Below are 17,358 nucleotides of genomic sequence, written 5' to 3' on the forward strand. Positions count from 1 at the left end.
CTGGTGATGAACAGTCCATATGGCAACCTTAAAAAACAATATCTACCAAACGGAGTGTTAAATGTAGTAAATTCACAACTTGAATCTGACAGTTTAATTTGCCAAAATGCTTTGTTTGCATCTAAAATACTAAAGACCTTTGCATTTGTCATTTGAGATGAAATTTCTTCAAAGGTTGGTATGTGATAATGTTCTCTCAGTATATTTTGGTTAAGGTGCTGAGGATCTAAACACACTCTTAAATTTCCATCCTTTTCCCTTACTACCACTAATGAATTCACGAATTCTGTTGGTTGGTTAACTTTCTTTATAATACCATCTTTTTCCATTCTTGCTAATTCCTTTTTTAATGGATTTAATAAACTAAGTGGAATTTTCCTACAGGGTTCTATTTTACCAACAGCTCCTGGTTTTAATTTAATATGATATGTATATCCAGTTAAATTCCCAGTTCCTTTAAACAAATCTTGATATCCTTTTAAAAGTTCTGGTAACATTTCATTAGAATCAGGATTTACTGTACAAATCCTTTGTATTAGGTTTAATTTTTGCAAAGTAGGTAAACCTAAAATAGCTGGAACAGTTTTATCACATGCTACGACTTGAAATTCTATTTCATCCTTGTCCCCTTTCGATGTTTCACATAATAATTTACATTTTCCAACTACATCAATTGTAGTACTATTGTAATTAGTTAAAGTGACTTTTGATTTAGTCAAACATTTATCTCTTAAATTTAATTGTTTAAATTTAGGCAATGGTAGCACATTACACTGAGCTCCAGTATCCAACTTAACAAATAAATATTTAGATATGTTTACTTTTAGTTTTTCAAACCATTCTGTTTTATTTTTAGAAAATGGATTTGTATCTTCTACTGACCCTAAAATATATTCATTACCATTATTATGTAACTCATGCTCTAAATTATTCTGTACAACATTAACATTTTTAAAAGTGCACATTTTAGAAAAGTGATTTTTCTTTTTACAGTACAAGCGAATCTTATTATAAGCAGGACAGTTGTATAACTTATGAAAAGTTCCACATTTTCTACATGGTTTTGGATTATTGTACTTATTTCCTTGATAGTTTAAAGAAGATTTAGTACTTTGTTGCTTTTGTTTTACATGAAAGTCTTTCTTACAAAGCTGACTTTTTTTCTCTGAAGGTCGAAATTTATTACGTTTGATAGCTTCTATTTTATTTTCTTCAGTTAAATTTTCAGCTGAAGTTCTGCTAATTCAGAAGTTAATTACTTTGTCAACATCCTTCTTATCTTCTTGACTTAAATTAAAAGTATTAAATTTTTTAAGTGCTTCTTCACCAATTATATGCAATAAAATAGCTACTTTAATTTCAGGTGATTTAGTAATACCACCAGACGCTAACATATAAATTTGGAATTTTTGTTTCCATTTCTTCCAATTTTCGCTTAAATTTCCTTCGAAACTTAGATTACTTGGTGGCTTTAATCCATCCATATTTAATTTAGGACTTTAAATAGTTTATATATACGTATTTTTAGCCACTTCCAATAAAAATAAACAACTCACTTACCAGGGATATAAGTTTCGATTTTACAGTAAACAACTTCCCATGATGTTTTTGTTTAGAACATCTTTACCGAGGCTGCATGGTTCTTCAAAAAAGATTTTCTTTTTTAATCAACGACCAGCTGCGCCATGTGTTGTATTTTATATGTGTTGTGTACGTGCTCAGTGATGATTACAAAATGTACACAAACATCGTTTATTCTACATTACTCATCTACTATTCTATATTACAGTTACGATTAAAGATAATAATAGATACAGTTACAGTTACATATATAACAGAAACCTTTGAATATTTCATATTTTGTAAAATTTTGATAAATTTTTCATTAACAAACTTAGTGAATTTGAAAGCTATTAGTGGCAACACTGCACAGAATAAACAGTTTTATTTCCAGGGCACAAGACTGCTGGAAATTCTAAAAATAAACTCTTTTTAAATATTGAATTTTATGTGTCATAATTGCCAAGAACATGTTATTTAATAAACAAAATTAACACAACATTTATAATAAAAAGACACACACACACACACACACACACACACACACACAAAAAAAAAAAAAAAAAAAAAAAAAGAGTTTTGTAAATCATCTTACTAAGAAAACTGAACATTGACATCATGAACGAAAAAAAGACTAAGAACGACAAAAATGGAACAATGTATGCCAAAATTTAACACTCATCGGGAATTCTAAACATTTTCGTAATTAAAAAAAATGTGATTTTGCTGTTGAGTTGTATGGTGTAAGTGTGAAGAAAATTATGCTTAGTATTAAAGCTTTTTAAAATTATGCTTAAATAATGCTTAGTATAAAAGACAAATTATGCTTAGTATAAAAGACAAAAGAAGGTTCGCAGGAGTGAATACAGTATCAAACTGGCAGACTGCGAGCTCAGCAAGGCCATAAAAAACTTAACAAATCTTTTTGGGCGACCATCAAAATCTGAAACTTTTCAGATATTTTTTTTTAAATTTTATTTTTATTTTCTAGCTGAAGATCCTGAAAAAAATTTTCCAATCAACCAGTGATTTGACAAAACTTCTGCTAAAACACCATCTTTAACATATCATTTATTAATGGGACAACTATATTAGGAAACAGTACAACTGTACAATAGGAAAGATTTCTTGTAAATGTAATTAATAAATTTGGACACAGAATATTTTAAAGATTTTAAAATTATTTTTTAATGGTGAAAAAGTTTTATTAAATCTTGTGTTTTATACTGATATTATTTGTTCCTTACTTAATGAATGTTTATAAACTAAATAGTACTGCTATTTTCTCAGGTGAAAAATCGAAAACTTTGACGAAGACTGTGAGCTCTGCGCCTTTTATCAGGAGGACAGCATCAGTAGATACAATATATCTCTTAGGACAATGGCAAAGAGATGCACTTTATCTCAGTTATTGTGGCCGCCTCATGATGGATAGGGCTACTCAGGCAAGTATTTTGATGCTTTTAGTTATTGCTTATCCCAATATATAACACTAATATAATATTATTTAAATGTTACAGAAAATACATTTCTGTATTGTTTGTATCACTGATAGATAAACTTTCACATTTTTATGGCATTTGTTATGTCACAAATTAAATTGAAAGGTATCAGCTGTAACCTTAAAAATTCTATTTAAAGCATATGCCACTGTCAAAATGAAAGAAGTAATTTTTAGGTGTAGTTAGTTATCCCACTGCATTCTAACAGGATTCTTATGTTTTCTAAATATCATTATCTATGTTATTAAATAATGAAGAATCTGTATGTATGTATGTTCCGTGCACTATGGAAAAATGGCATTATCTACATTCACCAAATTTTGAGAACACCATATTTCACCTGAGCGTGTAAACCTCGAAGCCTGAATTTTGAATTTTGGGTTTGTTTTTTTATTTATTTCATATTTTATATGAATTTTTAATTTACAAACTCAACAGTTAAAAGGAAGTAATAGTAATACTACTCTAAATGAAACATTTTTTTTTTGGGCACACCAGTATGTTGCCATTTAGCAAAATGTAACATATCTTTCAAATTAAAAAAACAAGCTCGGCTATTTGAAAGAAATGTATTGCCTCTACTGAAAATAAAATATTTTTATCATCCACATGCCAGCATATTGCCATTTGGTAAAGCGTAATAAATTTAACTTTTAAATTTAAATCTTAATGTTATTGATTAGTAAACTGATTAAAGAGTACTAAAAGCAGTTTTCGCTTTCTCTTTCTTTTTTGTATATATTACTTTTTAATCCAACTGATATAAATAAAAATTCATGGTATAGCTAATTTAAAACAGTAAATATTTTTATAAAATTATGCTGTCTGGACTGATTAAAATCATTTAAAAAGCTAGGTAGTAATTACTATATAAAAAAGACCTATTTGGTCTAAAAAAGTTTTGCGCAATATGCTGCAAAATTAAGGAAATGAGAAGAAGATAAATTGTAGTTAGCTCGCCAAAAAGTTACCAGGAGCTGTGGCTCCAAGAAAAAGTACAACATAGTATTTTTTAAAAAAACAATGACTTTGTAGGGTGAAAAATAAGGCTACACGCGAAATAAAATGTATATTATAAAACACAGCAAAATACCCATCGATGTGATGGGTGAAAAGTTAAAACATATAAAAAACCGATCGATGGAACAAGTTAAAACTAATAAAACTAATAAAAACATATGAAAAAACATAGAAAACATAACAAATTATAAAAATTATAAAGCGGAAAATGGTAAATTAGCTCAATTTGACTTCCAACCTGGCTTTTCAAGGGAAATTTCTAGTTAAACGTCGAACCAAGCTAACTCAATTATGCGTTTCGCCGAAACAGACAATTGAAAGTTTTGTGTTACGGAAATTTTTTATAATTAATTGAATTGTCGGGGGGTTTTTTTTTTTTTTTTTTAAGTCTCAATTCTCTGTTCCAATTTCTTGACGCGTCCGCACAAAACGACACATTAAGGTGTAAAAAATGCAAATGCAACTCTGTACAGCAATAATTAAAATAAAATAAAATTAAAATAAATAGTGGTCTGTTATTAGTCAAATTATACAATTATGTACGGGCTGGACCTGCAAGCTTAAAGCATTAAACTTTTATAAATTTTAGAAATCTGAAATTAAATTTAAATGAAAACAAACACAGTGGGTCTTGCTAAGACCAAGAAAAATTTTTTCATAAAAGAAACATAAAAAACAGACCTGTGGCTATGCTGTCCTTTCATCGTGAAGCAAAGCTGAAAAGGGGTTGTAATTCCCCTCTGTGTCCTTCAACACGATCCCACTCGTCGTGTGACGTAAGGCGGGGGAAACAATGTCACTGGGCAACAGCCAATGTGATAAGACTGTCTGTTGGCAGAACTCGTCCCCCAGAGCTAAAAAAGGGGGTGAAAGACTTGAAAAGACGTGGAAAGATTTCAAAATGGCGTCAGTCAAGTTGTTTGAAGAATAAAACTGTTTCTAAAAGTGAAAATGGCTAATTCAGCTAAAATTACTTAACATGGGCACAAAAGTAAGAGTAAAATCTAAAAAACAGTCACTTGTTAATAAAAGTCGTAATTCTTCAAGCTAGAGGGCGATTAAGCTACAATGAAAAGCGAAAAGGCCCGATTTGTTAATAAAAGTAGTAGAATTGGCCATCAAAGTAATTTAAAACTATTTAAACAATAGTATTAAAAGTATTGTGCGAAAATTTTTTGGAGAAAAGAACACGTAGTGACAAGATTATCTGTACGTTTTTACATTAGATTCTCAGAATCAGCCATCCACTTTATACCGTCCCATTGCGCTTTAAGCATAAAATATCACTATAATCTAAAAATTGGTAAGGCTAATGCCAGCTTTTTTTAAGGTATTTTTAATTATTTTTTGAGGAATTAGGTTATTTTTCAAAATTGTCACGAAGTATAGTATTTCATCTTGAAGGTGTTTTGTTGTATTGCAGATTCTTTTTTTTTTTTCTAAGTAGCTGTGAATAAATTGTGTTTAGGATGACTCTTTTAGAAATATTTGAATTCCAGTTGGTTAATTTTGTGTTGAGAAATTGAATTCTCTTCTTTTGTCGTAAACTTTTATAAAGTTGTGATCAATAATATGTAAGTCAAGGTAGACTGCATTATTTTGCACCGTATTTGTATTATTTAGTTTTAAGCAAATAGGGTAGATATCAGCAACTTCTATTTTGTTGTAGTTGTTAAAGGCAATGACATCAATATATCGATAGATGTGTTGGTAAAATTTATGTTGTTCTTTATTGAGTGAACGGACAAAGGTCAATTCTTTTGTAAAAAGGAATAATTCACAGACAGAACTTGAAAAAATTACCTCCCATTGGAATTCTTTGTATTTGTACAAAGATGCTATTGTTAAATTGAATAAAATTATTGAAAAGCACGCATGAGAGAAAAAGTTGCCATTTTTCGGTACTTATTATTGTAGAGATTTGCGGAAATAAATCCGGTAGAGCCAGTAAGCTTGTATATATTTCTTCAAGTGGTAAAGTAGTATAAAGGTTTTGAAAGTCGAAGCATTGGATATGGTCTATTTTAAGTGAATTTATAGTTTTTAGAACTAGTTCGTTGCTAGAAATCATCCAGTTGCAATGTAGAGATCCTTAAAATCATAGTTATTAATTAGGTCACGTATTAGGCGAAGTTTTTGTGCAAAAAGATAATCTATTTCTTTAAGATAACTTTTGGTGCTATTGGCTATGAACCTGAATTTAATCGGAGATTTATGAAATTTTGGTAGTGCATAGAGATTGGCAAATCTGTTATTATATTTTCAGGGATGTATTTTAAGTCTTTTATGTAGTGCGTTAAATTTATTGAGAAGGATTTTAGTGCTGGTAGTAATTTTTTGGTATGTGCAGGTGTTATTTAATTCATTATGCAGAAGGTTGAAGTAAAACTTTTTTCAAATAACACTAAAATTGTTGCTGGCTTTGTCAATTTTCGTGATGATAAAGTTATCTTGCAGTTTTTGAATAAGATTATCTTGTTGCTTTTTACTGTGCAAAGAGTTAAAACAGGGCGACTTGAAAAGTAAATGTTGAAATTCTTTAATTAGCACAGTAAAAAGTAGTAGTAGGTAAATTGGATTTATTACTAACTAATATGATAAATTTATCAAGATCATTATTGAATTGTTTGAGGCAAAAGTGCTTATTAATACTGAAAGTAGGATGAAATTTGGTGCCAAGTTGCATAAGGGCTCACAATTCTAAGTCTTCAATGATATTGAGATCTCCAGTAATAACATGTTGGTGGAAAGGATCGACATATTTATTGTAAATAGGCAGTAGGCAATTACATATGCTATTTTCTTGTACTACGTGGTGGTTGATAACTAGTTGACCTAAGGTCTTTTCAAATTTAAAACAGGGCTTAATTTGAAGTCGTTGGTCAGGGAGCAAGTGTTGATATTTTTTAAAAATGCTTGTTATTTTTAGTTGATCGCAATAAGGGTGCTTGAACTGTGTAGTACAAAAAAAGTTTTTTGTGAAAAAAATTACTATTCTTTAGTTTAAAATTGCAAAAGTCAATAATCAGATCTTTAACTATTTGTGAACATTGAGAATGTTGATCTATTATTTTAATCAGATTCCATAGGGTAGTATTCTTAAAGGTATGAAGAAATTTTATGGCATTTTTAGCGAATTCTTTTATAATTACTATTTTAGGTGGCTGATTGTGGAAGACACTAGTGTAATAAAAAATAATTCATAAATATCATTATGTAACACACAAGCATCAATATGTCACAATTCAGTGCTACCATGCAATTACCTTGTTCCAATATTCTAAAGCTATAAAATGGTTCAGGTGGCTTACATAATGCAGGATTTATCCAGTCTTTAAAATGCATTATTTGCATTAGTAAGGGATGTCATACTGGAATGTTACCATTCTTTCAAAAAGATGTGATTACACTGGGGAGCAAACGTTTTGTGGTCTTCAACCTGTCACTTTTGACTAACTTTTCACCTCTGAATCCAAAATAACCTCAGTTCTTGTCTATCACATTAACTTTTTAAGCTATAGAATGCCCTCGCTTTTTTCCCAAAGTCATACATAATATGCATATAAAGGAAATTGCAGGGAAAACATCTGAAATATACTGTTCACAAAAAAAAGTTTTATTCATACAAAGGCTATATGTAGTTCTGCAAGTTAAATTTTGTTCATACAAATAGTAAAGTCTTTTTACCAAATGGTAAATGTACATATTAAGGTAAAAATTTTCACTTCTGGCTTTTTCTGGAATATTTAATCTGCGGACATTTCTCACTTGATGCTCCAACAGTAGTCAGCCATCATATGTATGTCCCATCTATCTTGGTATGGTACTTTTGTGGCCTTCAGATTTTGGTGGAATCACTCCTTCTGCTCATCACCGAGTGCACAAAGAGTTTTGGGGAAGTTATCAAGATGGTTAAATAAAAAATACAGTTTGATGCGACACATGCATTAAACTGCATTTTGCATGCAGTGCAAGCCAGCATTTTGAAACCCTCCAAAAGTTGCTGGACAATTTTGCTGTAATTCTTTGTTTGTGTTTTTCTAAGAAAGACTTTGACAATGTTTTTGATTGTTCCAATTAAATATTCATCTTTAAGGATCTGCTGAATCTGTTGACTATCAAACGTGCCAGCCTTTATCTTTTCAAATGACAGGCTAGCAAATGCCGAAGTAAGATACTTGAAACAGTCTTCTTCAAATGGCAAAGCTTTAACAAATTGCTTCATGAGACCCAGTTTTGCATGTAGAGGTGGAAATATGTTGTTCATTCTGTCAATAGTAGCTGATGTAGAGTGTTTGGATCACAAGGTTTCAGGTCATGTCTTGGTGGCCATTTCGACATCACCAGTGCTTCCCTGCAAGCTCTGCTATCCTACATAAGTAAAGAACAGGGATACTTGGTGTTATTGCTGGCCACGGAAGAAGCAGATCATTTTAAGGTCTTTACAGATAATCCATTGGTGAATGTGAAATCGCAACAAATCAGTGACTCTCTTTATGTCTTTGTATTCTTCACAGAAACAAACTGACCAAATAAATTTCCATTGTGGAGGAAGCCACAGGAGACCAGCGACAGGAGGTCGACGGTTATTAGGACTGCACCAAATAAATTTCCATTGTGGAGGAAGACACTCTTCAAGCTCTGATTTGATCTATCGATGAACAATCATCATTGAGTTGCGTTAATGGCTGAAATTCCCAACTCTTCCATTAAACAATATACGCTATGATATTATGGCACAAATCCATCATCACTTTGAAAGTATTGCAGAAACGCACTATCTCTTGATTGTAAATAAGGTACTTTAGCTCCTTTTCCAAGCAAGTTTTTCTCATGCAATCTTGATGCTAAAATTATTCAATTCATGTTGGTCAAATCCTTTACAAGCGGAATCATCTTCAATTTCAAAATCTTTGTCATTGGAGTCAATCCATTATTCACCAGAATTGTATTCGTGCGTTTGCAAAGAGGATAATTCTTTGAAAACTGGCACTGGGAGTTCACCTTAATGAGGCCCTGGGTGTACAGCTGAGGGTACATTAGGATATTCTGTTTGACATTTGTCTTTCTTGCTATATCCTGACATTTTTACTATAGAAAAGTAACAATCACTTGAGTGATCTTTGTGATCTTTTTTCCCCATGCCTTTGGATTTGTACGAGATGAAATGGAATGACTGGGTGTTAAGAATACATTATTATTTTAATGTTTATTTTCCGTATTCTATATTTCCTTGCTCATAAACAAGCCTTACTTAAAATTTTGTTAGTATAGTTTTGTAATTTTTGCAAGGCAACAGGGATGCATATTTAAGTTCCAGAAGGAGGTAGCAATCATGTTGTTTTTTGTGATTTATGAAGTTAGTTTTTGTTGAAACTTTATTTATTCTGAGAATAACCACTGCAGGTCTAGTTAGTGTGCAAGTGGAGAACTGGGTTTTCTAGAGGCATTTCACATTAAAAAAATCTTTCTGTTCTGGTTAACGACTCTAATTCCAATCCATCTTTGCCTTTGGCCTTTAAAGAAATTATGTTTTAGTTCTGGCTTGGTGCCACTTGCTTATTCTTGCCCATGTTTTCTTATCTTATCTAATTATTATATCCTATCTCGTTCATTTGCGGTTTTGCAGCTGAGGATGGTGGTTCAGTAAAACCATTGAAACTAGTCCTGTGAAAATTTTGAAAATATAACACTGATTTTTGTTGTTTGACTTCTGAATTAAATATATTTTAGTCGAAAGTATACATAAGAGAATTATTGAAATGAATCATAACTGTTTGAATTAAGGAAAAGTTTTCGTTAACTTCTGTGTACGATAAATTTGAATCTTACTTAGATGCTTTAGAAACATTAGTAATGATATGGATAAATGTGCCTCTTTATAATACCCAGTGGTAGAATAATTTATATATACTGGTTTTTATAATATCCTGGTCTTGCTTCCTAGCTGGTTTTTTAAAAAGTATGGAATTGTCCTTATTATTCTGACTTTAAAACAGATGTGAAAGGAAGAATTTAATATTAGAAGTTGAGGCAGAAGAATTAGGCATAGTTGGTTTTGGTCTAGACAAGTGCCAGTATAATAAATTGTTGAGAAAGAAGCATTCTAGAGCAGAATACTTATGTAACAAGGAGCCAACATTATTGATTACTGCTTCTGTTTCCAAAACTACAAAATCATGCATTTTTGTGAAGGTAAACATATTAGTTCTGACTGTTTTTCCACACCAAAAAATGAGTTTATTGGAGAAGGTGAAAAAAAAAATTCAAAAGTGCTGAGTTTTCCTAAAGTGCTTGATTTGTTGTTCTAAAAAAAAACACATGAGTTTAACATGTGATGTGCTTGATGCCCAAATCAAACTTGTGCAGTAGTAAAAAAAAAAAAAAAAAAAAAAAAAAAAAGAAGAAGAAGAAGAAGAAGAAATATGTGAAATATTGAGGGTGTTAAGGTAAGTGATGACATCGAGATATATTATTGTTTATTTTGTTCTATTTTTTATTTCTTGGCTCGTGAATCTGTTAGTATAGCTTAGTAATTTGCACATGACATTCATTCTGCTAAAAAAAAAAAAAAAAAAAAACCCACCTTAAAACATGGTTGTACAAGAAAGTGGTTATGAAGGCAGTTTATTGCCAGGGAAGAAGCTAAATCAAACTGCTAACTGCTAACATCTATATGCAAGGAAATGTGCCCCCCCCAAAAAATATCAAGTTATATGGCTTTAATGGAAAATTAACAAACAGAGGTTTCTGTATATTGCGAGTATTATTCAATATCAGTCTGCTGTCTGACCATTTCATTACATGCATATAATCCAACAGAAGCCCACTTTTATCTACTAACCTGCAGAATGTCCTCTAGAAGAGGCGAGAAAAAACTGAATTCATTTGTGAGCATTTCCATTGCATTAGCATAATAACTGGAGGCATATATAATACTAGCGATTTCAATCATGCATAATATTGGTAGGTTACCCTAATTTAGTAACAGTTGGTGTATATATGGATACTTATATTATGCAATGAGAATAATAAATTCAAAGTGAATTACATAAATAAAAATTTTAAATTTTTCTTTTGAATTCTTTTAATTCTGGAATAGTATATTATGTTAAATTACCTGCAACTTTATAAAAAATTATTAGCCTTTTAATTAAGAAATTAATTAATTTAAGATGCTTCATCTGTGTAATATAAAATTTATGATTTGTATTGTATTTTTCATTGAATTCTTTTAAATTTAAAAGCTTGCAAATAAAAGTATGCATAAGCTGAAGTTTTTATTTTTTTTTAATGTTCACATCTTCAGGTATCTTGCATGGAGTATAGAAATAATGAGATCACCTGAAAACATCTTATATTACTAATATTATGGAACTGCTTCGTTATTATGATGCAATATATAAACTGTAAATAAAATCCAGTTTTCGTTTTTATAACGGAGAAAAGAATATGCCTTTCAACATTTTTAACAGAGAAAAAGGTATACCTTTCAAAACTCATTTTATATACCACATGATCATCAGTAAAGCTCATAGTGCAGGAATGTCCAACATCCACATTGTGGATATTGAGCTGGAAATGAGTCTTAATATATGGTATGCTCTCCTGTCACAGCCAGACAGATTGTGCAACATGATGGCATACTGGACAGGAGGCAGTTGAGTTCATATGGCATTCATGATTCTAGAAGGGGAGTAGTGAGATTAAATTGCCCTCCCAAGAACATCCAGGACATACTGTATAAGGATAAGATAAGAAGATTTGGCAGGCCTATCTGTGCAGCAAATATCCCCACTTTCCAGATAATCATTGACTAGCTGAGTCCTATGTGGATGACCCTTGTCGTCCATTAAGAACCCAAGACCAACAGTGCCCCTGAAAAGTCAAAGATAGGGCTCTAAGATCTCCTCACTGTACTTCATAATAGTCAGGGAACCTTTGTTAAACACATGCAGAGTTGTGCAATCATCCAAGATAATTCCTGTCCAAACCATTACACCTCCACCACCATAATGATCCTTTACCCTGATGAGGGAGGAATGGTATCATAATTCGAGCTCTTTTCAGATACTCATATGCTGAGAATGAGTTTCCAGGCTGAATCTCGCCTCATCTGTAAATTGCACAGTGCTCCTCTGAAGTCTGGTTTAAGGCACTTGTTGTCTGCACCATGCTAAATACACTCTCCTGTGTGCTGCAGTGAATGGCATGCAAACAGAGCATTTTCTGTCATATAGTCCTATCTCATAAGGCCTTCAGGCAACTGTAAAGTATGAAATTCGGGTTCTAGTGGCAGCATACAACTCGCATGAGAGTTCTGAAGCTATAGCAATATTGTATCACTGTACTGAATGTGCTAAATAATGATCTTCATTTGTCATTGTGGATCTTGGTCTACCTTGTCCTGGTCTTGTAGATATTGATCCAGTGTCCTTAAACTGTTTCCACAAATTGCAGATGACACTGGGTATTACACTGAGCTCTTAGGCCACCTGTTTTTGGGATTGTCCATAGATTACCTCCAACTTAAGAGCAATTCTCCATCTCATTCCTTCATCCATGCATTCTTGGTTATTCAAAATTTATCCAACTCTGAAACTCGGCAAATGCAGTGAAGGAGTATGACCACACAAGTCGCCGAAAACCCCTTCTCTGCTTATATCCCCACCAAGATCACAGCTTTGCAGACCTGTATGTATATGCTTAGGTATTTGACTCTGAATATTTGCAAAATTCTTAGACCTTTACCTTTATAGTATCTTTGTTTGAATACATTTTGCAAAAACAGATATAATTTGCAATTTCTCTTAATTTTTCACTTGAATGTATCATTTCTTTATGATCATAAAAGATTATAGATGCATCCAAAGCACTAATGTTCTCTCTCAAGTATACATGTAATCTGCGTTTCTCTTACATGGCTACTCATTATTTCGTAGCATATGTAATCTGTCCCTCTGATTGATCTGTGTGTCAATTTAGTGTGATTTCAATGGGGAGTAAAAATAGAAACAAATCAATGATAATTAAGTGCAATAGAAGTTGCTCATTAAGAATTTTTGATGTTGTACTATGTTTCCAATACTTTTAAAAATGCTTATTAAGATACTATTTTACTAACAATCAAAGGCACAGAAAGCTGTAATTAGAGTTTTAATATAGTTTCTGTCAGAGTCAGGGCCGTTCCTAGCAGGGTTGCAGCGCGTAAAAGTACTCGGGCGGCCAGACTCTCACAATACAAGGCCTAAATATTTTAATAAAATTTTATTAATGATCGAGGTTTTTTTTATTATTATTTTATTTTTAAATTTGGGAGCAGCAATTTTAGAAAAGTACACAGGCAGCCAATGGCCTAAGTATGGCAATGGCAGCCAATGGCCCTGTTCAAAGTATGGGCTTCATTAAATAAGTAGGCTTAATATTATCAGTGTGGAAGTAGCTAATAATATTAATAAGCATATTCATTATTTAGGTGGAAAGTAATGTGATCTACATTACAAAATGTATTAAAAAAAAAAAAAAAAACTTGTATTATTTTTTAGTCCATCATTTTGCAGGGGTGGGAGGAAAGATTTTATACAGGGTGTACTGCCTTATTCTATTTCCCGTCGATAGCTATATATCATAATAAAATAACTACACACACATTACACAGTTTAAAGACATTTATTTTCCATAGCGACACTCAGGCGCTAGGTTTAACCTTACAGCACAACATATGAATCGCAACTTCCAATGTACCACAAAATCAAGTTTTTCACAGAATACATTTCAACACCAATTCCGGCGGCGCATGCGCCATTAGCCAAGATTCCACTCTGGCGCCAAGCATTTCTCAGCTAATACAAAACACTCCTGGCGTTGAAATTAACAATTTCAAAACTATTATTTAAATAAATGTAAATATAAAGGCACTACAATAAATTACTTCACAATAACAAATCACAATATTGAAAAATATACATTCAAATTATTACAACAAATACCAGTTTATAATAGAAATAAACCATCATTCTACAGGAAGTATACATATATCTCGAACATTTCGTTTCAGCAAATGCTGATTAGGCAATCTTACAGTTACTACTCTTATTTTGTTATCCCTACCATGAAAAACCTCAGCTATTCTCCCCACTAACCATTTGTTTGAAGGCAAATTTTCATCTTTTATTAATACAAGAGTTCCCAACTGAACGTCATCCTTTAAAAATTTCCACTTGTGACTTTCTTGTAAATTATTCAGATAATCACGTTTCCATAATTTCCAAATTTTTTGTGTATACTTGGTGATTCTTTGCCATTTAGAAAGTCTGTTCTCATTTATGTTGGATAAATCTGGCTCAGCTAGAGTTGTGATAGGTCTACCAACCAAAAAGTGACCTGGGGTCAAAGTTTCAAAATTATTGTAATCAGCTGAAATTGGAGTAAGAGGTCTTGAGTTCAATACTCCTTCAATTTCAGCTAAAACAGTTAAAAATTCTTCTAAAGTTAAACACTAATTACCAATAACTCTCTTCAAATGACTGTTAAATGATTTAACCCCTGCCTCCCAAATTCCGCCGAAATTTGGCGACTTTGGAGGAATAAATTTCCACTCTATACCTTCAGTGGTATAAAAACTCGCTAAATTCTCATCTGGACGCTCAATTTTTACCAACCAAAAAGTGACCTGGGGTCAAAGTTTCAAAATTATTGTAATCAGCTGAAATTGGAGTAAGAGGTCTTGAGTTCAATACTCCCTTACGTTGATTCTTAAACTTTATTGCAAATGGGCTGCAGAAATCAACACCAGTTATGTTAAATGGGTATGATGGTGTGACACGCTCTTTGGGCAACTCGGCCATTATTTGTTGAACTGTGATGGGTTTGTTCTTAAAACATGTCACACATCTGTAGATGATCTTTCTACAATTATTTCTGCCATTGAGTGGCCAGAACCTTTCTCTTACTTGATGTAACAGTGATTGTGATCCTAAATGAAAGTACTTCAAATGAAAATGCTTTAAAATAATAGTAGTTAAACGATGTTTACTAGGTAAAACTATAGGGTGTTTACTATTAGCGGGTAGGTCCGAATAGGACAATCGTCCGCCCATTCTAATTAGCCCCATGTTATCAAGAAACACATTCAGTGATGCTAATTTACTTTTGAGGTTTACACACTTACCTCTTTTCAATTGATTCATTTCCTCACGAAACTCACTTTTTTGGGCCTCTAATAAAATATACACCTCAGCATCCTTTATCTCTTCTAAAGTAAGTACTCCGTACCTCCTTGCCTGAGGGTTCTTAAGATTATGGATAAACCTGAAAATGAAACTTAAAATACGAATAAGTTTAGTATAATTAGAAGACAAATTAAGAATATCATTAAAGAGGTTTGCTTCATTACATGCAATTAAAACTAAGTTAGAATCGTTATGCAGTTCATTGTCCTTTTTAAGTTCATTTGGACACACTTCTTCAACTACTTCAAATGATAAGTCCTGACGAGGAATCTCTCAGCGTGTTAAAAAGTAACAGCATGACCACCATTTGGAACAGTTCACAAGAAAGTCAATTTGAACATCACGCGTCATAACATCTGCTGGGTTCTCTTTTGTTGAACAATAGAACCACTCTGTCGGCTGTGTTAACTTCCTAATCTCGTTAACTCTGTTGGCGATGAAAGATTTCCATTTGGTACTGGTACCTTTAATCCAGCATAGCACTATTTTGGCATCAGTCCAATAAAATATTCTCGAAGATTTCTTTTGATCGAGCAATTTTTTCACTCCAGAACATAAACGCGCAGCTAGTAATGCACTAAGTAATTCAAGACGAGGTAACGTAATTCTTTTCACAGGTGCAACCCGACATTTTGATACGACGAAACTCACAGAAATTTCTTCTTGCTTACTCAGTTTTACGTAGACAACAGTACCGTACGCCCTCTGATTGGCATCTGAAAAGCAATGGATCTCTATGGAATCGGCTTCGGGATTCAAAATGAATCTTGGAACTGCAATTTCACTTAGATGATGACACTCACAGCACCACTTTGCTCACTCTTGACAGATATCCGTAGGTAGTTCATCATCCCATGTCAATTTTCGAACCCAAAGTTCTTGTAGCAAGAATTTAAGTCTGACACTAAATGGAGTTATTAACCCAAAGGGATCAAAAATTTTCCCGGTAGTTTTCAAGATGAACCATTTCGCATTACGCTTATTCTTAAGGAATTCCATCAAACTGCCTGTGTCTATACTCAGACTGTCTTCATTAGTATCCCAAATATTCCCAAGATCGTAAGTGTCTCGTTTGAGTCATTGATTTTATATGGATGGATCTCAAAATCTTCTTTTTCCCATTTTCTCATCAGCTCAGGATCATTGGATACCCATTTACGCAAGTTCATATTTGCTGCACTCATAATTTGTTTAGGTTTTCGCAATAAGCTTAGAGCCTCATCTATGCTGTCCTGTCCAGTAATAAAATCATCAACATAAACACAAGAATTCAATACAGTCAAAAGTCGTTAATTCGGACTCGTCGGGACTTCGGCAATTCCAGATTATCGATTTTTCCGGATTATAGATCATCAGTTTAAATCTGGTAAAATGGCATGAAGAAATTATAAAATTAAAAACATGAAACCGTAATTTACGAAATAAAGAACATTTATGATCTAAAGTGTATCAAAATTTACAAAAAAAAAAAAATGCTTAATATTTATTTGTTTATTTTATTAAACATTTCTTTCAATGCAAGTTGTTTAAGTTGCTTCGTTTTTTATGTGATAATATATTCTCTCTAATTCTATAAACATACATAATTTCTTGTTCAGTTACAAAGTTCCGCTGTTCAAGTCCTATAATTGCTGTGTCGAGAATACTGACTAATTTGTCAATCGAAATTTTTTAACCTCTGTTACTTTCTTCGCTATCAAAAGCGAATTATAATGACGAGGCATTTCATTTAAATCATATAAAAGACGGAGTATATCGAAATGAAATACTACATTTAGTAAGCAATTATAAGCCAAATAAAATAAAAACATCTGCCCTGAAGATAAGGATAGTGCTGACATATCAACTTCCAATTCATTGCGCGCCACGTTCGCCACGCCGTTAAAGATTAACAAAGTTTAGATAAACAAACGTTAAAGTTTAGATAAACAAAGGATATGCCTTTATCCATTTTTTGCAGGAATTCCACTTTTTGTTTAATGGACTCCGAAACATACTTTCGCTTTGTAGATCCGTTACATATTAGTAAATATAAATTGGAAATT

The 17,358-nt window shown here is 32.3% G+C and overlaps 1 protein-coding gene across 2 annotated transcripts in view; it reads left to right on the forward strand.

The window, feature by feature from the left end:
- LOC118189223 (glucocorticoid-induced transcript 1 protein-like) overlaps positions 1-17,358 on the forward strand; it is a 275,707-nt gene that overhangs the window by 204,379 nt on the left and 53,970 nt on the right. For both annotated transcript variants that reach the window (XM_035359794.2, XM_035359796.2), the window contains exon 2: positions 2,851-3,005. In XM_035359794.2, coding sequence (XP_035215685.2) covers positions 2,851-3,005 — 155 coding nt within the window. The remainder of the gene's footprint in view (positions 1-2,850; positions 3,006-17,358) is intronic.

This window comes from Stegodyphus dumicola, chromosome 3 (assembly GCF_044657685.1).
Source record: "Stegodyphus dumicola isolate Sdum_Otavi_A_Nest chromosome 3, ASM4465768v1".
Lineage (NCBI taxonomy): Eukaryota > Metazoa > Arthropoda > Arachnida > Araneae > Eresidae > Stegodyphus > Stegodyphus dumicola.